Here is a 23,255-nt window from a genome sequence, read left to right on the forward strand (position 1 = left end):
CCAGAATAATATTCACATGCACACATTCATTCCAGTAAGAAGGTATAATGAGCTGAAAAAGTTTACATTTACATGTATATTAATAAAATTTTTAAAAAAAATTAAATCGATTTCTTTAAATTAATGATGATTTACAATTCTGAAAAAAACAATTTTAGGTGCAATTATCTGTATGCCATTTTTTTTTCAAATTCAGTTGTATACGGATGTTTCCTTTTGCCCGATCATGAGGAGGAACACACGGCGGATGTGACTGGTGTAGAACAGGAGATGCCTACTCCTCCTTGGCACCTGATCCCACCTCTGATGTTTTTCTCCTCTCCAAATGTGTTTTGTTTTAATGGACTTTTGAGTTTGACTTCTGTTCTTGATCATCACATTTCATGTATAATAATTTGATAGCTCATTACAAGTGCACCGGCCCAGAGAATTCTTCCCCGCGAATCGACGATTGTACTCGAGGTGTCTGAAAAGGAAGTAGTCTTCTTCTGATGTATAAATAAACACCGAAATTCAAAATTCCTCCAACGTTTGAGAAAGTTGTTACCAAGTGATAAATCGGGGCTGGAACAGCTTCTGGTTCTATAAAGGACCAGAGTCCGTAAACAGCCATAGCCCACCACTGGATGAGGAATACAAGCACGAATACGGACATGGCGCGCGCGGCGGCGTGCCTCATTCTGGTTGTTAACGCCTGCTTGCCCAGCGTCTTTTTCAGCTCCTTCTCTTTGAGGTATATGTTTCTGAGCGTCATGCTGTAGAGAATGGAGTTGAGGACCAGTATTATCGTCAGTGGAACAGTCGTAAACAGGAAGTTAGCTACCGTTCCCTTTACTCCGTCAAAATAGCAGCTGAAAAAATCAGGATTGTAAGACATCAGGCGATAAAGTTCATAATTATTTGTCAAAAAATCCCATTTCATATGTTAAAGAAAAATATCAACGATAATCCTAAGAAAACATTGATTAAATACATTGATGATGATCTCGTTCTGCTCCTTTAGAGTACATAAAATTGAGAGAAAAATATACTTGCAATGATCCATTGGGTCCAAGCTGCCCTGCAATTCCTGCAACTGTGGCACAAATAAAAGGAGTTCCAAATGTCCATAGTAACAAGCGATAATCTTTAATACCAAAGTCAATCTGTTTGTTAAGTAATATCAGCACAAATGCATTAACTGCAATGATATTAACCATCAGGTTTTGAGCAGTTATAAACTCAGCCAGCATAAAACCATAGAACTCGCACAACTCCTTGGGATATACGTGGTTTTTCGTTATTAGAATATGAAGGTGATCCATGCTATGAGCCAGATTGAAAGCAGCGTCACAGATTGCCAGGTATACCACAAATCTCTCGCTTTTGGACCACGAGAAGAAAGTTTTGTACGACTTTTGGCGGAAGCTGAGCACCATGGTTAGTACCGCGGAAGCAAAACTAAGGAAAATACATGATAGTGCGGGAATATGGAGCGTGTAGAAATGTCCTTCGGTAAGTCCATATACCGGCAAACTATAACCATCACTCGGCGCCTCGGACCACGTGTTATTCTCCATAACAATAAATATTCTTTTTTTTTTTTTTAAATCAAATGAGTTTAATATAAACTATGAAAGGATGATTTTCGTGTCCATTGATAACTTATTTGTAACTGGTCGTCATATTAGTTTATGGAACAGCTATATGGCCAATATTGATAACATTGATAACTTTTTTATCTATGGGAATGCGGATGTAAATAGTAAGGTTACCAGGTAAAACTTGACCTCTTCGCAGGTGTTGAAAGTTTACTTTTAGCATTTATAGAAATTTGTTTCAACATTTAATTCCCTATCACAGATGATAAACTTATTTTAAAGCGTATTTATAAACCTCCGTTGCAAAGGTGAACTTTCCAGTTGTAACGTATACTCTTTATTAAACAGCCATTGTGCATCTCCTATTTTTACTTTTTGATCCGACACATATTTTGGGTTTCCCATAGCAAACCATGGACACTGCCATTCTTTCTATAATAATGAAGGGTACCCATCTCTTATCCCCAACTCCCTCTAAGCCACTGAATAAAATTTAATGATACTTTCACAGAATCTTTGTTACATAGTGCCATTGTGACCTCCTTTTTTATTTTTTGATCTGACACTTATCTCTGGTTTCCCAGAGTAAAACATGGACACCAGTGCCATTATTTATAATCATTTGGCAGGCGGGGGTTTCATTTAGTGAGCTCAGTACTCACAATACTATATAGAGAGCTCTGTACTCACAATACTATATAGAGAGCTCAGTACTCGCAATACTATATAGAGAGCTCAGTGCTCACAGTACCTCTCGTCATTTTGTGACGGCAGAAAATTTCTACACTTACTAATTGTTTTATTTCGTAGACAACCAGGTTAATTAACAAATTTAACTCTAACTTAAAAAAATAAATTTCAGTAGTGTAGCATCGTTTTTAAAAGGGAGGGGGCAGTCAGATAAAGAATCGTCAAATACGGGGGCATAAAAAACAAATTTCATCTAGTGAAAATAGAGACAGGCTCGTAAAGAGCTTATTGGGGGTCTAAATTGCCTGCTATACTTATGTAAAATACATGAACATAATCTCAAGAAAATGGATGCCGTAGGGTAAATATATTGAGTCCACTGAAACATGGGCCGTGATATCTTTATTTTTTATTTTGATCGGGATCGGGTTCCGTAACTCCCAATGCATTGACAACGAAGACGTTTATTTACTTAGCACGTAACAGTATTGACCGGCCTCCAGGTATTGCATGGACAGTTCTGCACCGACAGTGAAATTGCATGTTTGCATGAGCTGCTTTTTTTCCTTTCTGTGATGTTATCATATTATATTGGCTCACTTGGAATCTGAGAAATCAAAATGGTAAACAGCGATTTAAGTGGCACTTAATTTGATAATTTTAAATAACTTAATCTGTTAATCATTCTTTTTAATATATTCGATCAATGCATACTATCTCTGCAAGATATATTATTGTTTTCAGCGGCAGCTCACACAAATTGGTCCGACCAAAATAGTTCCATCATGATTAAGTAGATACAACATTATTGTTCATGATAAGAGTGAAGTTGTGTATTTCATACGTTAAAGAAATCAAAAATAACGTCAAAATATTATTAGAAAATCACTTTTTCCCCGAAATGCAAATAAAAAATATCAATATTCCTATGCTCGCTCCCTCCTCAGCCTTTTTTTTTTTTACGTTTGATAATAAAGAATATTTAGGTCATTCTTCGATTCATATTTTTTCACCGATGAATTGCTAATACTATATCAACAATTGTATTAAGTACATGTTTATAGTCTGTTAATTATCATACAATTTCCTTTTAAGAAAAAATAAATCGTTCTGTGTGTGTATATTATTAAATGACGGAATTTTCGATCCCTGGCTGGATTCTGCTCACGTGTGTACACTTTGTAAACTGTAGGGGATAAAATGTGTGGCAAAATGAGAACTGGGTCGGACATTCGGGTTTGTGTTGGAGTTCAGCATAGGCTTACCATTTTATATAGAACTTGAATAATGTAAGTAATATCTGCGACGAATACATTAGCATATTTCAGTAATTTTCAAAACAAAAAAGGTTTTCAGTTTAGAATTTTCCGATCCGGTCTTGATTTTCCTAACACGGCCATTTTAAACACAAGTTGTTGCAGATGCAAATGTTAGAACAAACTATATATAGTTCAACAGGGATTGTATAATTTTTATTAATCAGAATTCGTATTCATATGATCTAATTAAGAAAAGAAAAGTTTTGTCTGCCATCGTAACTTCTCGGCAAAACAAAACGTGTTCCTCCGAGCTCGCTGGATGCGTTTAACAGCTCCATCGCACGTGTGTAGATCAAGGCTAATGTTGGTCTTGCGGACACAGGTTCATGTAGGCCTATGTGTACCGTTTGTTAGGAGACTGGGTGACCTCACCATGCTCACGAAATTTACACCAGTTCCATAACTAGGCCCTAGACATTGCAGTTTTTTTTTATTAACGTCATTATAAACACTGATAAGCATATTAAATCTAAAAGTCGAATATCTTTGGATATGGGGTAACCCATATCTATTCTTGTAATAGCTATTTTTAGATATGATGGGTTTTATTTTTTTGTTAAACTTAAATCGTGAAATTTTTCATATGCATGTTATTTTCAGAGCAAACCTTGTTGAACTTTTGTTGTTATTCTTGCGTAGCTGCAGAACTGTAGCTCTCTGCTTGAGAAAATTCGGACAGATAAAGCAGAGAGCTACAGATCCAAGCGTTGTAAAAATAATCAGAGAGCTACAGTTCTGCAGCTAATTCTTTCAAGGACATAGGTCAACAAGTGATGCATGTGCATAGTTTGTCCAGAAGTCACTGTGAAAAAAAAATCATTTGTATCAATGTGAAAGTCCAAATTTTCTATTTGCCCAGGTGTTGTTGTAAAAGCTTGCAGTGCGAGAAGCGCTTACTACAAACTGTAGCCTAAATGTCCCTATAAGTAATTCCCATAGAGCTGAAACTCATTGTGCACCATTTTTTTTTTTCATCTGATGGAACTGTTAGTTCAGTACTGATTTAATTGTTACTTATATGAATGTTAACACTCAATTCGTAAACTAATGAAATTTGGTACCAAAATATGTATTTTGTTTTAATGAATACCTAATATTGACAGGACCTTGAAGAAAAGGGTTTTAAACAAATTATTGGAGCATCAGACAAGCCAGAGGATGAAGATGAGAAAGTATACCCCCAACATGTCCAAGATCTCATAGAGTAAGTAGTGAGTTTTATATCAAGACATGTCCAAGATCTCATAGAGTTAGTAGTGAGTTTATATTCAGACATGTCCAAGATCTCATAGAATAAGAAGTGAGTTTATATCAGGACGTGTCCAAGATCTCATAGAGTAAGTAGTGAGTTTTATATCAGGACATGTCCAAGATCTCATAGAATAAGAAGTGAGTTTTATATCAGGATGTGTCCAAGATCTCATAGAGTAAGTAGTGAGTTTTATATCCAGACATGTCCAAGATCTCATAGAGTAAGTAGTGAGTTTTATATCCAGACATGTCCAAGATGTCATAGAGTAAGTAGTGAGTTTTATATCAAGACATGTCCAAGATGTCATAGAGTAAGTAGTGAGTTTTATATCAAGATGTGTCCAAGATGTCATAGAGTAAGTAGTGAGTTTTATTATGTCACCTGAGTAAACTCAGGTGACCTATTGCTATCCGTTTTCGTCCATCGTCGTGAGTTAACATTTGAACATTTTCAGCTTCTTCTCTGCAACCACTCAATCAATTTCAACCAAATTTGGCACAAAGTATCTATGGGTGAAGGGGAACAAAAATTGTGAATTTCATGACCCCTGCCCACCCTGGGGCCTGAGGGTTGGGGCTAAAATCACTAAAATTAATGCAATTTTTAAAAATCTTCTTCTTTACTCCTGGACATCAAGCAGTCAAACTGTTTGCATGATTGTAATCAGCATTGAGTCCTCTACCAAAATTGTGAAATTCATGGCCCTGGGGTCAGGGGTTCTAGTGCTAGGGCGGGGCTAAGTTAGTATATAGTGAAAATGCATAATTTCTTTGAAAATCTTCTTCTCTGCTCCTGGGTATTGGATAAACTAACTAAGTGCATAGTTATGATGAGCAAGAGTGCCTCTACCAAATTTGTGAATTTTATGGCCCCAGGGTCAGGGGTTCTGGTGTTAGGGCGGGGCTCTTTTGATTATATGGTGAAAATACATGAATTCTTTGAAAATTTTCTTCTCCGCTTCTGGGTATTAAATAAACTACCTTAGTGCATAGTTATGATTAGCAAGAGTGTCTCTATCACGTTATGAATTTTATGGCCCCAGGGTCAGGGGTTCTGGTGGTAGGGCGGGGCTCTATTCATTATATAGTGAAAATACTTAAATTCTTTGAAAATCTTCTCTGCTCCTAGGTATTAAATAAACTAACTAAGTGCATAATTATGATGAGCAAGAGTGCCTCTACCACAATTGTGAATTTGATGGCCCCAGGGACAGGGGTTCTGGTGTTAGGGTGGGGCTCTATTGATCATATAGTGAAAATACATGTCAGAATTCTTTGAAAATTTTCTTCTCTGCTACTAGGTATTAAATAAACTAACTAAGGACATAGTTATGATGAGCAAGAATGCCTCTTTTAAAATTGTGAATTTTATGGCCCCAGGGTCAGGGGTACTGGTGTTAGGGGTTTGGCTATATTGGTTATATAGTGAAAAGACATGAATTCTATGAAAATTTTCTTCTCTGCTCCTGGGTATTAAGCAGATGAACTACCTATATGGTTATGATGAGCAAGGGCCCTAATCTTCCAGAATTGTGAATTTCAAGGCCCCAGGGTCAGGGGCACCATAGAGGGGGGCTGTACTTATATACTGAAAATGAATTATTTGTTTGAAATCAGCTCCTTGGTATTAATCAAATACTTTTGAAAAGCAAGGATGATGTAAATCTAGGCCTAGGGGTCAGGGGTTCATGTGTGGTAGGGGCACTACTGATTATTGCTGAGTATTACTGATTAGTTGAAATGCATTTTTTGTTCCCCTACCTTGCCTATGGATATTAATTAACCAAACTGCTAAGTGTATAGTTATGATGACCAATGGTACCTCTTTCAAAATTGTGAATGCCATAGCATCTGGCTTAAAACATGAATCAAATTCAATCACTGGAAAGTTGTTGCATAATGCGCAGGTGACCTATAAGGCCCATGGGCCTCTTGTATCAAGACATGTCCAAGATATCATAGAGTAAGTAGTGAGTTTTATATCAAGATGGGTCCAAGAGCTCATAGAGTACATAGTGAGTTTTATATCCAGACATGTCCAAGATCTCATAGAGTAAGTAGTGAGTTTTATATCAAGACGTGTCCAAGATCTCATAGAGTAAGTTTTATATCCAGACATGTCCAAGATCTCATAGAGTAAGTAGTGAGTTTTATATCAAGACATGTCAAAGATTTCATAGAGTAAGTAGTGATTTTATATCAAGACATGTGCAAGATCTCAAAGAGTAAGTAGTGGGTTTTATACAAAGACATGTCCAAGATCTCATAGAGTAAGAAGTGAGTTTTATATCAAGATAAATACAAGATATCATAGAGTAAGAAGTGAGTTTTATATCAAGATAAATACAAGATCTCATAGAGTAAGAAGTGAGTTTTATATCAAGACATATACAAGATCTCATAGAGTAAGAAGTGAGTTTTATATCAAGATAAATACAAGATCTCATAGAGTAAGAAGTGAGTTTTATATCAAGACATATACAAGATCTCATAGAGTAAGTAGTGAGTTTTATATCAAGATAAATACAAGATCTCATAGAGTAAGTAGTGAGTTTTATATCAAGACAAATACAAGATCTCACAGAGTAAGTAGTGAGTTTTATATCAAGATAAATACAAGATCACATAGAGTAAGTAGTGAGATTTATATCAAGATAAATACAAGATCTCATAGAGTAAGTAGTGAGTTTTATATCAAGATAAATACAAGATCACATAGAGTAAGTACAAGATCACATAGAGTAAGTAGTGAGATTTATATCAAGATAAATACAAGATCTCATAGAGTAAGTACAAGATCTCATAGAGTAAGTAGTTAGTTTTATATCAAGACATATACAAGATCTCATAGAGTAAGTACAAGATCTCATAGAGTAAGTAGTGAGTTTTATATCAAGACAAATACAAGATCTCACAGAGTAAGTAGTGAGTTTTATATCAAGATAAATACAAGATCTCATAGAGTAAGTAGTGAGATTTATATCAAGACAAATACAAGATCTCATAGAGTAAGTAGTGAGTTTTATATCAAGACAAATACAAGATCTAATAGAGTAAGTAGTGAGTTTTATATCAAGATAAATACAAGATCACATAGAGTAAGTACAAGATCTCATAGAATAAGTAGTGGGTTTTATACAAAGACATGTCCAAGATCTCATAGAGTAAGTAGTGAGTTTTATATCAGGACGTGTCCAAGATCTCATAGAGTAAGTTTTATATCAAGACATGTCCAAGACCTCATTGAGTAAGTAGAGAGTTTTATATCAAGACAGAGTGGAAAATTTTCTATCTAGGACATAAAGACTAGCTACTGGACTTATGGCATTCCAGAATCAATTTGTATTAAGATGGATTTTGATAATTTGTTTATATTCACAGAAAGGATGCCAAAATAAGTGAAAAACTTCAGAAAGAAGTCATCGACCTATTTATTTTCTACCTTACAAAGCTACCACGTGTACCCGAGAAACAATTTGATGACTTAGAGTCGGCTTATAAAAGGGCGTTAGAGATCATTAAAGATTGCTGTATATTCAAGGTATCTCTCTCTCCTCTCTCTCTAACGTACCAGTACATCTGCCCTTACACATAAGTAATTCACTGTTAATCATTGAGGGAGTCAGCAAGATAACAGTTCACCTCCAGCAAGCTTACTGTAGACGTACTTTTTTCCACGGGGTTATAATTCCGCGGAATCTCAATTTCTGTTTAATCCACGGGTAAAAAATTACGCGGATTTTTAAGATTGTCACTATATGCCTTTCATTTGTATTAAGTACGCTTGGACAAATTTCCGCGGAAAATTTGTGACCGCGTACATAGCGTAACTTAGTACCACGTGGAAAAAAGTACTTCTACAGTATTTCCTATTTATTATACAGATATCAAAATTAGACTATCTTTAAAACCCATTTTTGCTATTCTGTTTTTAGTACACATTACCATTTTGATGCCACTATAATAAATTACTCTTTCCCATGTAAATTAGACCTTGCCTCCTTCGATCTATATAACTTTAATAGCTGCATTATGAATATTTATGATTTCATTTGGAATATATGTGTTCTGAGTAGGTATGTATCAGTTCATCAAACTGACTCCAGTTCTGCAGGGAATCAGTCTTTTTACAATGATTTTCAGGGAATCTTCAAAATATATCGATTTACTCTTATAAAGTGAACAATTTGATCAGTAGAGGTATAATAAATACATGTATTACTTATTGAATATGTCCAATATACTTGTATCTAAAAAATTCAATCATTATAAATCTTTGACTTATTTAGGAGATATCACCACACAAGTATATTGCTCTGCACAATGTCAAACTTGGATGGATGTAAAATTCTGACCTTAAGGAGGCTAGGGGGTCAAGCAAATTAAACACCAGATTTAATTTATTTTTTTAGATATGATATCTAAAGCTGTCAACTATCATTTGGCAAGGAAAAAGTTCATACATTTCAGTTTTAAAATTTTCATCACTTTTGTATATCTTTCTATGCAGCTCTTCTTCTAAAGGAGGTCAAAATAATCTGAAAATGGCCACGTCCCCCCAGCCCTTTAACATCTAAAAGTGGGCATTTATAATTACTTTTAATAAAACTACAGTCTGTAGATTGCAATTTTTAAATTTTTCATTAGCATTCCGCCAAAAAGTAAAGGAAACATAATGAATACATAAGCTTAAACTACTCAATATCAGTTTTTCTAAAAACAGGAATGGAAATACATATTAATTCTGAATTTATTTTCTTTTTTTTTAATGGGTTTTACTATTTTTTTGGGGGGGGGGGATGAAAATAAGTCTAATGAAACTTTTTATATTTAACAGATATATTGCTGTATTTGACTAAGTAATTACATGTATCATTTTGTGCCTGATTTCCAGAATCTGAAGGATTTAGAATTTCTGAGATCCGTGTTCAAAACCCTCCAAGAGTTTATAAGCGAGGCAGACTTTCCACAAAAGGAGGACATAGTGGATGTGACAGAAAAAGCAGTAAAGGAACTCCTGACTGTTCTGTAAGGGTACTGTTATTGCTGTATTAGCTAGAACCCTCTCCTGGTAACAGATTTTTAAAAATCATTTCAATTTTACTTTAAGATCCAAGAGCATGAATTCTGTTAGCTGCAGATCTGCAGCTCACTGATTTAAAAAAAAAAATTGGGCTGAATTATCAGAGAGCTACAGTGCCACCCATAGGAAAAGTATATTTACTGCGCACAAAAGTTGCACTGGGTTCTGGATTAATTTCTTCAAATTCTTACTTAAATTGCAAAAAAGATAAATTTTGACAAATTCCTTACTTCTGTATCAAGTACTCTCATAGTTGATATCTGCATGAAGTGCATTGAGCCAAATTATCTTGCAAACCAAAATGGCAGTATGAAATGACAAGTTTTTGATGGCCTCAATTTCAGGGCCAGGAGGGATATTAACAAGTTATTTTGAATGTTTCATCCGATCTAGGTGAAACCTTTTTAGGGTTAATAGGTATGTTATGCAGATGTGTGAAATGAAGGTCATTTTGCACGCACATGCGTGCATGTGCACGCACGTGTAACACTTGAAATGACCAATATAATTGATATAGCCTAACTTTTTAAATTTTTGATGAAATGCTTTGAAACTCATAATATAAGGATATATTAGTAGTTTAGAAATGATGACATGGTCAAAATAGCAAGATCTCACGAGCGTGCACGTGCGCTTCGCTCCGATTGGCTGAAACTAACGTCTAAATATCTTTTTTGTTTTCTGGCAAAATCCTTTGAAATTTTGAACATAGTCATACATTATGAAGATCTACAGCATGATATATAAGAATAATCATGAGCGCACACGCACATGCAAGTGTGCTGCAATCTGATTGGCTAAAACTTTAAATGCCTAAAACTTTCTTGGTTCTCAATAAAACAGGATGAAATTTCGAATATGAATATATCTAATGAATGCCTACATTATGCTACTATCAAAAGTAAATGCAAGGACGTGCATGCACATGCGCGTGCACACAATGCTTTAAACAACCAGTATACTTGAGTTTTTGATGTTCATGCAGAATTAAGAACTACTAAATGTCAAGACATGTAACATACTGAAGCAGATCTTTTGACCCTTGACCTTGAAACTTAGGTCAGGGTCACTGGTAACCTGAAAAAAATGTTGATTTTAGCTATTTACCAAAATGACCTTGACCTATGAACTTGAAATCCGACCTTAACAAGAAACATGAAGTACATGTACATGTATCTAGAAACACCTCTCAGAGTTTATTTCGGTTGGCAGGATAGAAGTTAAACAGGTGGTGGTTTTTAATGACCTTGACCTTTCATCCAAATGTCACAATCAATCCCAAGTTCTTGGAGTAAGATACAAGATTCAACTCCAACATTAAATAGGTTAACTGGCAAAATTGGAAATATACAGCTTACGTCCCCCCCATCCCCCACACACACACACAGACACACAAGTGAAATGATAGCCTAGCAACGTAGAGAATGGATTGAAATTGCAGATCGAAATTCACCTCAATCCACATAAAATTTCAAAGCAAAGAGTGAATGTATGATCCAAAAATCAACTAATTTCAACTTAAATACATTTGTTTGAAGTTCCCAGTAATATGAAATTAGCTTATAATTTTAAGAACGGAAAAGATTATATAAGACAAGATTATTTTTCAGGAGATATTTAATTTAAAGGGGGGGGGGGGGGGGGTAACATAAGTTGGTATATCATGGCTTAACATGACAATATATTTTATTTCTAGGATTATAAGATTGTATGAGTTTTATGCTTATTCTCACTGAAAAGTTTGAAATAATATTTTAATACCCAGCATCAACTTTGATATACATATATTTACCTTTGAAATTTTTTAAATATTAATTTATTTAAAACACTGAACAAAAAATTCAAACTGTACCAAAATTGAAATATTTGTATATTAAAAATCAATAATAATGTGCCTTCTAGCGTAGCTGAGGTGGATTTGAAAATGAATTTCGATCTAAAATTTCAATCCGATGTTTTAAACAATATTGGTCACATTTCATTATCTATCACTGAATGTTTTGCTTGTAACAGATAGAAAACCCAAGCTGTATGTTTCCAATTTTGCCAGTTAATGCATTGGAAAAAATAAGAATAAAAATACCCCGCCACCCCCCCCCCCCCCACACACACACAGACACACAAATAAAATGATAGCCTAGCAACGTAGGAATCGCTGTAAAGCTCAAATATGGCCTGAGAGGACATAAAAAAAAGCTGCAGAAAAGAGGAGGAAAGTGTATTAAAATTTTGATGTGAGTTTGGAGAGTATATAGAAATTATTAATTTATATGGAAAAAATTACAAATCCTGTCGTGTTTGAAATTAAAGTACAGATGAACAAAGTTGGTATATAAGCCTTTTATAGCCTATTTGAGCCAGATGGTTAATAGCATTCAGTTCTACTGATTTGAAATAATATTTTAATACCAAGCATCCTTTGTTTATTTTACCTTTGAAAATTTGATTTTTTATATGCTATGCAAAAAATAGTGATTTTCGGTATATTAAAAATCAATATACTTGTACGCTCCTTCGTAAAATAATCAGGTATTTGCAATCATGAAAAAATTATTAATAAGAAGGTGTTAAACAATATTGGTCACATTAACAGACACGAATGTCTTTTTAAACATCTCTTGTAAACCCCAGAAAGTAGCCTCCTATGCATTGGAAAAAATGAATAGTTCCTGTCAAAAACCTTTATATATTTATTTACAAAGTATATAAAATTTACTGGGCACAGGTACCAGAGTTGTCAAAATGGCCTGAGAGGAAATATAAAAAAAATTCTGAACAGAAAGGAAAATCCCTTTTCCATGTATGGAACTACTATTGAATAAGTTCATTTTGATTTGTTAGCTATCGTCGTGTTACCCTTATGACATTTAACCCTGCCTTGTGCGCGAATAAAACCAACTTTAAGCCCGAGGTTAATATAGTAGAGAAATAAAATGTGAATCGGTATTTTAAAAAATGATATATTCTTGAAAAATTGTAACTTTATATCTGTATTTTTTTCTCTGATTTGCATAGAAAGATATATAAAAGGTCTTAGAGGAATAAGGCACGAAAAGGGACATGGGGAGCGTTTGGGGAACATCTGTAACGGTCCCCGTTACAGTTAGCACTAGTTTGAGATGGCACTTTTAAAAACATGGAGAAATAAATCGAAAAACAGTGCACTTTTTTGTGCTCAATATATATACTTTTAAGCTCACCTGAGCTGAAGGCTCAGATGAGCTTTTTTGATCAAAATTTGTCCGTTGTCTGTCGTTGTTGTCATTGTTGTAAACTTTTCACATTTTCATCTTCTTCTCAAGAACCACTTTACCAATTTCAACCAAACTTGCTACAAAGTATCCTTGGGTAAAGGGGATTCAAGTTTGTTCAAATGAAGGGCCACATCCTCTTCCAAGGGGAGATAATTATGAATTAGTGAAAAATTAATGGCATTTTTAAAAAATCTTGTTCTCAAGAACCACTCCTGGGCCAGGAAAGATGAAACTCATGTGGAATCATCCTCAGGTAGTGTAGATTCAAATTTGTTCAAATCATGACCCCCAGGGCAAGGATGGGGCCAAATTGGCTGATCAAAGTTTTACATAGGAATATATAGGGAAATCTTAAAATTTTCTTCACAAGTACTGCATAGCCATGATTAGTAATATTTTTATGGAAGCATCCTCAGATACTGTAGATTCTAGTTTTTTTCAAATCATAACCCCCAGGGATAGGGTGGGGCCATAATGGGGGATCCAAGTTTTACATTAAAATATATTTTAAAAAATCTTTTCCTAAAGAATAGCAAAGCCAGTATTAGTATTCAAGCCTCCTCCCCCCGCCCACCCCCTCAGTAAACTTTTCAATTCTGATCTGATTTGTGCATTTTCTTAGCCAATGTGCTCAGGTGAGCAATGTGGCCCATGGGCCTCTTGTTTCAATGGATGGCATTGTAGCTCTACAGTCTGTCAATAGATTTTTTCCAGAGAGCTACAGTTCTGCAGCTATAATTCTGTCATCAGTAATGACACTGAAACTTATTTAATACATGTTATTACATTAGTCATAAATCAGATTCTGCAAATATTAGCAAATATGCCTATTTCAAGATCAGACCATGGTTAGAGTGTGTGTGATGTCATTTTAGGAAAAGAAATAAACCGCTGGATGTGTATGATATGACCCTACAGCTCTGGAAGACAGTGACCATTAGTCCTAAAGCTGAGAAGTTCTCTGACCTTGTCAGGACCTTTGATGACCTCACAAGTCATGTTAAAGAGCAACACATCAAGGTAAACTTTGAACACCAACTACAACTACAGCTTGATGCATGAAATTCTGTCAGTTTTGAAAATACATGTATAGATTATGCATTGTGTTTAACAACTAAAAGAGATAGAAATTATTTAATCTATTGACTTACACAGTGGTTGAGTGATTGTGTTGGAGTGATGTCTATTGATTCGACTATTGTCATCCTACCCTGCTCCCAGTGATCTGTTTTGTGTAAAAGATTTAATCCTACACAGGGAAAATCCCATATCATATAGGAAAATTTCAGCCTTGCTATTGTTGCGAAAATCCTGAAGACAATGATTTGATTCATGAATTTATGTTTACACAGTGATAAAAATATAAATGATGTGAATATGCTAGATGTTAATTCTTGAGAAAACAAAGTTCAGAAAAGTTGTTTGCTATATATGTTCTTCCCCCTCCTTCCCCCTTCCAGACATTCTATTCTAGCCGGGAGATATTTTTTTATTTTTAGGTCACCTGAGTCACTCAGGTGACCTATTGCTATCTGTTTTTGTCCGTCTTCGTACGTCGTTCGTCGTCAATCGGTCATAAACTTTTGAACATTTTCAGCTTCTTCTCTGCAACCACTGAACCAATTTCAACCAAATTTGGCACAAAGCATTTATGGGTGAAGGGGAACAAAAACTATGAATTTCATGATCCCTGCCCCCCTAGGGCCTGGGGTGTGGGGCCAAAACCACTAAAATTAATGCAATCTTTAAAAATGTTCTTCTTTACTCCTGGACATCAAGCAGTCAAACTGTTTGCATGATTGTATTGAGCATTGTATTGAGCATTGAGTCCTCTACCAAAATTTGAAATTCATGGCCCTGGGGTCAGGGGTTCTTGTGCTAGGGCGGGGCTAAATAAGTATATAGTGAAAATGCATTATTTCTTTAAAAATCTTCTTCTCTGCTCCTGTGTATTAGATAAACTAACTAAGTACATAGTTATGATGAGCAATAGTGCCTCTACTAAAATTGTGAATTTTATGGCCCCAGGGTCAGGGGTTCTGGTGTTAGGGCGGGGCTCTATTGATTATATAGTGAAAATACATGAATTCATTGAAAATCTTCTTCTCTGCTCCTAGGTATTAAATAAACTAACTAAGTACATAGTTATGATGAGCAAGAGTACCTCTACCAAAATTGTGAATTTTATGGCCCCAGGGTCAGGGGTTCTGGTGTTAGGGCGGGGCTCTATTGATTATATAGTGAAAATACATGAATTCTTTGAAAATCTTCTTCTCTGCTCCTAGGTTTTATATAAACTAACAAAGTACTTAGTTATGATGAGCAAGAGTGCCTCTACCAAAATTGTGAATTTTATGACCCCAGGGTCAGGGATTCTGGTGTTAGGGTGGGGCTGTTTTGATTATATAGTGAAAATACATGAATTCATTGAAAATCTTCTTCTCTGCTCCTAGGTTTTAAATAAACTAACTAAGTACATAGTTATAATGAGCAAGAGTGCCTCTACCAAAATTATGAATTTTATGGCCCCAGGATCAGGGGTTCTTGTGTTAGGGCGGGGCTCTTTGATTATACATGTATAGTGAAAAAACATTAAATCTTTGAATATTTTCTTCTCTGCTCCTGGGTATTAAGCAGATGAACTACCTATATAGTTATGAGCAAGGGCCCTTATCTTCAAGAATTGTGAATTTCAAGGCCCCAGGGTCAGTTGTACCATAGAGGGGGGGGGCTCTACTTATATACTGAAAATGAATGAATTGTTTGAAATCTGCTCCTTGGTATTAATCAAATGTTTTTGAAAAGCAAGGATGCCTTTTAAAAATTGTGCAATGTTTGGATCTAGGCCTAAGAGTCAAGGGTTCATGTGTGGTAGCGGCACTGCTGATTATTGCTGAATATTATTGATTTGTTGAAATGCATTTTTTGTTCCCCTACCCTGCCTATGGGTATTAAGTAACCAAACTAAGCAACTTCTAAGTGTATTGTTATGATGATCAAAATTGTAAATGCTATAGCATCTGGCTTAAAACATGGATCAAATTCAATCACTGGAAAGTTGTTGCGTAATGCTCAGGTGACCTATAAGGCCCATGGGCCTCTTGTTATTTCTTGTCACACTTAGTATGAGAGGATATTGTTTGGTGAATGCTAATGTGGTGGTAGCCATGTGCTCCATGTCAATACATCAATTTTTTTTTTAGCTCTACTGGTCAGAGACCAGAGGAGCTAATGCAATAGTAATGCGTCCGGCGTCCGTCCGTCCGTCTAGCTGTCTGTCTGTTGCCGTGGTTACTGAAAATAGAAATTTCTGTGAAATACTTTCAAAATACTACTCCTCCTACAATTTTTGTCTGATTGTAATATAATTTGGCATGCAAGTAGACTACACTGAGATACATAATTCTCAAATTCTCAAATTTGTGTTTTTGAGTTTGATGATTGATGTTGCCATAGTAACTAAAATCAAAAATTCTGTAAAATTTTATTAAAAGCTACTCCTAAAGTTGTTTTATTGCAATCATGCCAAAAAAAGAGACTTAATCAAGGATCATTATTATAACCCCCGCAAACGAAGTTTGGGGGGTATATAGGAATCACCTTGTCCGTCTGTCTAGCTGTCCGTCTGTCTGTGCAAACGTGTCCGGTCCATATCTTTCTTACGGAGGAACATTAGAATCTACTACTCCACACAAAGATTGCCCATGACCTAAGGGTGTGTCATGACCTTGACCCAAGGTCATTTGAGGAAGTTCAAGGTCACTGGAAGAAAAAAATTCATACAGTGAAAACTGTCTAATCCGACAACTGTGTAATCCATCACACTGTGAATTCAAACATTTAATTTTGTTTCCATTTTACTTATTTCCATGTTTCTTTACACTGGGTAATCCGACATCCTGTCTATTCCAACAAAAATTCATCTCCCAGTGCATGTCGGATTAGACAGTTTCACTGTAATTCGTGTCCATTCCATATTTTATTATGGATAAACTTGGTAGGTTCTAATTTCACACAAAGATTGCACATGACCTAAAAGTGTGTCATGACCTTGACCCAAGGTCATTTGAGGAAGTTCAAGGTCACTGGAAGAAAAATTTCATAATTTGTGTCTGGTCCATATCTTATGGATAAACTTGGTTGGTTCTAATTTCACACAAATATTGCTCATAACCTAAGGATGTGTCATGTTCTTGACCCAAGGTCATTTAGGGATGTTCAAGGTCACTGGAAGAAAAATTTCATAATTTGTGTCTGGTCCATATCTTTCTAATGGATAAATTTTGTAGGTTCTCATTTCACACAAAGATTCCTCCTGACCTAAGGATGTGTCATGACCTTGACCCAAGGTCATTTTGGGAAGTTCAAGGTCACTGGAAATAAAAAAATTCATAATTTGTGTCTGGTCCATATCTTTTTAATGGATAAACTTGGTAAGTTATCATTTCACACAATGATTGCTCATGACCTAAGGATGTGTCATGACCTTGGGTCAAGGTCATTTGGGGAAGTTCAGGGTCACTGGAAGAAAAATTTTATAATTTGTGTCTGGTCCATATCTTTCTTTATTATGGAAAAACTTGAATCTACTACTTCACACAAACATTGCTTATGACCTGAGGCTTTGAACCAAGGTCATTTATGCAAGTTCAAGGTCACTGACAGAAAAAGTTTCTGTAGCCCTTTTCACAAAAAATCTTAAGTTTTTGCTTACGATTTTAACTTTTCATTTATTTGCAAAAACAAACGTTATTGACAACAAATAGCGAGTGCAAGCAAGAAGTTTGAAATGTGACGTAACAATCACATGTATGAAGTAAGAGTAGGTTATACGAAAATCTTAAGTGAAACTTAGTTCGTAAATATTTTGTAGTGTATTTCATGTCATTTTTCCAAAATAAGTGTGAAAAAAATATAAAATTTTATTGGAAGTAACTTTTAAAAGTTCTATTTAACATGTATTTTGATTTTTGTGGTTATATTTTAACAATAACTTCAGTTTGAAAATACTTAAGAGAGGGTTGGGGCTATCGTAAAGTTATAATAGATTTTGCACTTAGGACTTTCTTAAGAATTTTTGTGAAAAGAACTTTTGTCACAAGTTTTCACTTAAGATAAAAATATGTCATAAGATTTTTTGTGAAAAGGGCCACTGATTTTGTCTGGTCTGTATATTTAGTCTATTTTTTTTTATTAGGCTGCGCCTTTGTTTCATTTAAGAAAAATGTAATGAGCAATTACATTTGCATTAAAAATGTTTTAGCATTTCTCTCTTCTCTTAGATCCATAAAATATTCATGATTTAGCACTTCTGAAAAACCCAGTGGGAGGGGGTATTTTGTCCTGTTTGGACAGTTCTAGTTTTATTTATTGCTTTTGTCAAGTTTTAAGTCCCAACTGCTACTTTTCTCTTCCTTTATTATGAGTACAAACCAGTAGAGCTACAGTCTCAACAGGGACTCCTTTTCTTTTTTTTTTAGAAAGAACCCAAGCTGTTTGAGACCTGGGCACCTGTTGCCCAAGAAGTATTGGAGAAAGGATCTCCATCAGTGAAGACTGGGAAAACAGGGAAAATCATTAGATCTATGATATATGATTTCAGGGATAACACTAAACCTCAGAAGTAAGTGGAAATTCAAAAATTGTTGGTCTCATTTACACCATTTCATGGCACTCCACAATTTTAAAATGTCGCTAAATAGAATGAATAAAACACAGACTTTAATCAATAGTAGAAATTATAAGTTACCTTGTTAAAGGTTTGATTTAAGGAATGAAGCTTACTGTAAACGTATTACATTTGGTGGTGTATTCTTTTTAGCGTTTTTGGCAGAAACAAAATTCCGCTAATTCAAGTACAATGCTAAATGTCTTGTACATATATATTTTAATAAGAAAATCAAGAAATGCGCTAAATCAAATCTACGCTAACTTGTTCAATAATCACTTTCCACCAAATATTGTACATGCTAAATATAATACATTTACAGTATTTCAACTTATGTTATACAATATATATATAACATAACTTGGGGCAGTTTACGCTTTATAAGCCACAAATCGGTTTATAAAAAGGTGTAAACTACCCCAATTTATGTTATATCATACCGTATAGCAGGTTATTTTAGCGGGATGCTAATTTTGGCTTATTTTGGCGTTTTGTTGATAGTCCGCTAAAATTTTAATCGCTAAAATTGTCAGGACTCTTATTAGTGTCCATCTGCAAAGAGCTTAAACCCTGATTCTGCTAAAATAAACCACACCAAAATTATTGGCATACCTTAGAGTAGGCAAAAAGCCAAATTTTACACCCACCAAGAAAACCTGCTATACAGTATAACATAAGTTGAAATAAACTTCATTCCTTATAATTTGATTTCAGTGTTGAAAATGAGACAATTTTTCCTCCGGAAACAGGCTTCAAATATAGCATATTTTAAAAATAAAGTCAAGCGAAGTAATACGGATTTGATGTAACTCGTTGTGACTTAGGGAAGTTATGTTATACAAAATGAATGAAACATTTACCCAATCAAATGACATGTTACAACTAAAATTAAATTATAAACAATTGTCTAAACTGTCTTTTTAGCTCTTCACATTTTGTCCGTCGTCCGTCCATCCATCTGTAAACTTTTCACATTTTCGACTTCTTCTCAAGAACCACTGGGCCAATTTTAACCAAACTTGGTACAAAGCATCCTTGGGTGAAGGGGAGTTTAGATTTTTAAAAAATGAAGGGCCAAGATTCCTTACAAGGGGAGATAATCAAGAAAAGACAAAAATAAGGTGAGGTCATTAAAAAATCTTCTTCTCAAGAACCACTGAGCCAGGAAAGCTGAAACTTATGTGGAAGCATTCTTGGATAGTGTAGATTCAAATTGTTAAAATCATGACTCCCGGAGGTAGGAGGGGGCAACAATAGGGAATCCAAGTTTAACATAGAAATATATAGAAAAAATCTTTTAAAATCTTCTTCTCAAGAACCACTGGGCCAGGAAAGTTGAAACTTATGTGGAAGCATCTTTGGAAAGTTAGAAACTGATATAATATGTGGAAGCAATTTGACCGGAAGTGACGTCAACAAAAGAAAACAATGAGGTAGTGTATATAGTCACTTTATAATTTCAAATCTTTTAAAATCTTGGCTATTTCCCGGGAAGTGAACCACTAAGCCAGTGACAAGTTACCCTAAAACTTTGAATGTGCACTTATGTGGAAGAGTTTTTGACGACTTCAATAGATTAAGATTGAAATTTTGAACAACTTTGCTTCTTAAACGTATAACAAATTCTCAATACTTTTTCAGATATACTTTTGGGATCCCTTAATTTGGGTCAGAATAAATAACAAAATATTTTTAGTTTAGAAGATAAAAAGCAAAATATGTGTAAAAGTTTTATATAGAAATATCGAAAAACAAAAAGGAAAAATCTTTTAAAATCTTTTGCCTTCTTAAGAACCACTGGGCCCGAATTTTTGGAAGCTGAAACTTTTATGGAAATTAAAGGTGAAAATGTAAATTCTAAAAATAATCTTAATCATCAGAATCATAGAAGGTCTTCCGTTGGAAACGGAAGACCTTAAATATAAAGGAAAAATCTTTTAAAATCTTCTTCTTAAGAACCACTGGGCCCGTGGAGCTGAAACTTTTATGGAAGCATCCTTGGGTAATGTAAATTCTAAATTGCTTAAATCATGACCCCCGGGGGTAGGGCGGGGCCACATAGGGAATCCAATTTTTACATACAAATTCATACATGTGAAAAATATTGAAAAATCATCTTCTCAAGAACCACTGGGTCAGGAAAGTCGAAACTTATGTGGAAACATCCTGTGGTAGTGTAGATTTTAAAGTATAAAAATCATGACAGGGGAGGGGGTTATGAGGCCACACTAGGTATAACAAGAGGGGAAATCTGGTAAAGAACTGCATCACCCAAGTTACTCAGGTGAGCGATGTGGCCCATGGGCCTCATGTTTTCAACTTGCAGTCTATGCTCAGCATGGTTTCGGAAACTTTCATCATGTGTCTCTTTAATATTTTTGAGTGTTTTTATGATGGCCAGGGCATATAGTGTTTGTCATGTTCGTCTTCTGTCTAGCTGTTCATCTGTCCTTCCATCACACTTTGCGTTTAGCTCAGTTCAAAGCTCAATTTTAAAGAAACTATCCAAGATATTTTCACCAAAATTCATATGCTGATAGATAATGATGAGAGCTATGCAACTGCATGAACATTTTTGACCTTGACATTTCCTTTGACCTTAACCTCACTTTTCTTAAATAAATTAGTGTTTAGCTCAATTTTAGAGATACAATTCAAGACAGTGTTAACAAACTTCATATGTTGATAACACTGATGAGCTATTCAACTGCATCAGCTTTTTTGACCTTAACCTTTCCTTTGATCTTGACCTCGCTTTTCTTTAATTAGTATTTAGCTCAGTTTTAGATAAACCATTTAAGACATTTTTACCAAACTTCATATGGTGATACATACTGGTAAGAGTTATTCAACTGCATCAACATTTTTTAACCTTGACCTTTCCTTTGACCTTGACCCTGCTCTTCTTAAATTCGTAGTTAACTCAGTTTTCAAGAAGCTATTCAAGATATTTTTATCAAACTCAAAATGCTGATACATTCTGATGAATATACTGATAAATATCGATGAAACCTATTCAACTACATCAACATTTTTTAACCTTGACCTCACTTTTCTTGAATCAGTATCAAACTACATATGCTGATACATACTGATGTAATCAACTCAACAGCATCAACATTTTTTACCTTGACCTTTCATTTATCTCAGTTTTAAAGAAAATATTCATCATATTTTTATCAACCTTATATGCTAAATACATACTGATCTAAGATCAGTAAGCTTTTCAACTGCATAATATTTTTTGGACCTTGGCCTTTCCCTTGACCTTTACTTCATTTATTTTAAATTTGTGTTTATCTCAGTTGTAAATAGAACATTCAAATTAATTTTATCAAGCTTAATATGTTTATATGAGAACTATTCAACAGCATAAAAATTTTTGACCTTGAACTTTCCTGTGACTTTGACCTCACTTTTCTTAAATTTGCATTTTGCTTAGTTTTAAAGAAACCATTTAAGGTGTATTTATATAAGCTTATGCACTTGTACATAATTTTGTGAGAATTTATCATATATATCCAAGATATTCTTATCAAATTTCATACACTAATTCAAATTTTCATGTTGCATTACTAATATACCCTTGGCAGGACATTCATGTCCTCTGGACATATTTCTAGTTTAATTTAATCATGACAATCTTTGAATACCAGTCCTTTCAGGCCTTTGATTGCTTTTGTCTTTTGCAGAAAATATGAGAAGCTGTGGATCCCAATTTTAGTTAACTGTGTGAAGTGGCAGATCCCAGTAACCATGGAGGCAGCTTGTAGAGTGATTAGAGATGACCAGTGGGTTCGCTGTCTGAACTGGAAGGTAGATCAATCCAAAAATTCTGTTCTTCTAAAGCTGTTGCTTCTGAAATGTGTGTGACAATGGATGATTTGAGCTTATATACTGTAAAATCATATATTTTCGTGGGATCAAATTTTCGTGGTTTGAGAAAAACCTTTGGTTTGTGGGGATTTGATTTCGTGGACTAAGAATTGTTGAGTACTAATGTATGTAACATTTTACATTTCATGGTGGACATGAATTTGTGGGTCTCTTCATATCTTGAAAACAACGAAAATTAAACCCCAACGAAAATTTGTGATTTTACAGTATACAGAAGCTGTTGCATATACACGTATTCATATGCTGTCATATGTCATATACCAAACCTATTGCATTGACTTGAATAAATTAAGGTATGATTTATACTAGTAGAAATTGACGTATGGGTTAGTTGATTCTTCAGAATGTTTTAATCAACAGGAAAATACAGAGGCAGCCCAGGAAATTTTGCAGATATTGATTGACATGTCCTCTGTTGTTATAGAATGACTACTGCAGTTTTCCTCTGTTGTTATAGAATGACTACTGCAGTTATCCTCTGTTGTTATAGAATGACTACTGCAGTTTTCCTTG

The 23,255-nt window shown here is 34.7% G+C and overlaps 2 protein-coding genes across 2 annotated transcripts; one reads left to right on the forward strand and one right to left on the reverse strand.

Annotated features, from left to right (window-relative positions):
• Positions 1-215: 215 nt before the first annotated feature.
• Positions 216-1,644, reverse strand: LOC134272691 (uncharacterized). Its single transcript, XM_062754892.1, has 2 exons — positions 1,036-1,644; positions 216-851 (listed from the first exon to the last, which is right to left on the reverse strand). The coding sequence occupies exons 1-2, from the start codon at positions 1,557-1,559 to the stop codon at positions 407-409; spliced, it is 969 nt and encodes a 322-aa protein (XP_062610876.1). The 5' UTR covers positions 1,560-1,644; the 3' UTR covers positions 216-406.
• Positions 1,645-3,482: 1,838 nt separating this feature from the next.
• Positions 3,483-23,171, forward strand: LOC134272685 (uncharacterized). The gene is made up of 8 exons (XM_062754885.1): positions 3,483-3,506; positions 4,693-4,793; positions 8,222-8,381; positions 9,735-9,868; positions 14,053-14,197; positions 18,658-18,800; positions 22,538-22,661; positions 23,103-23,171. The coding sequence occupies exons 1-8, from the start codon at positions 3,483-3,485 to the stop codon at positions 23,169-23,171; spliced, it is 900 nt and encodes a 299-aa protein (XP_062610869.1).
• The last annotated feature ends 84 nt before the right edge of the window (positions 23,172-23,255 follow it).

Source organism: Saccostrea cucullata, unplaced genomic scaffold, assembly GCF_032062105.1.
Source record: "Saccostrea cucullata isolate Sc308-1 unplaced genomic scaffold, CSIRO_AGI_Scuc_v1 ctg859, whole genome shotgun sequence".
Taxonomy (NCBI): domain Eukaryota; kingdom Metazoa; phylum Mollusca; class Bivalvia; order Ostreida; family Ostreidae; genus Saccostrea; species Saccostrea cuccullata.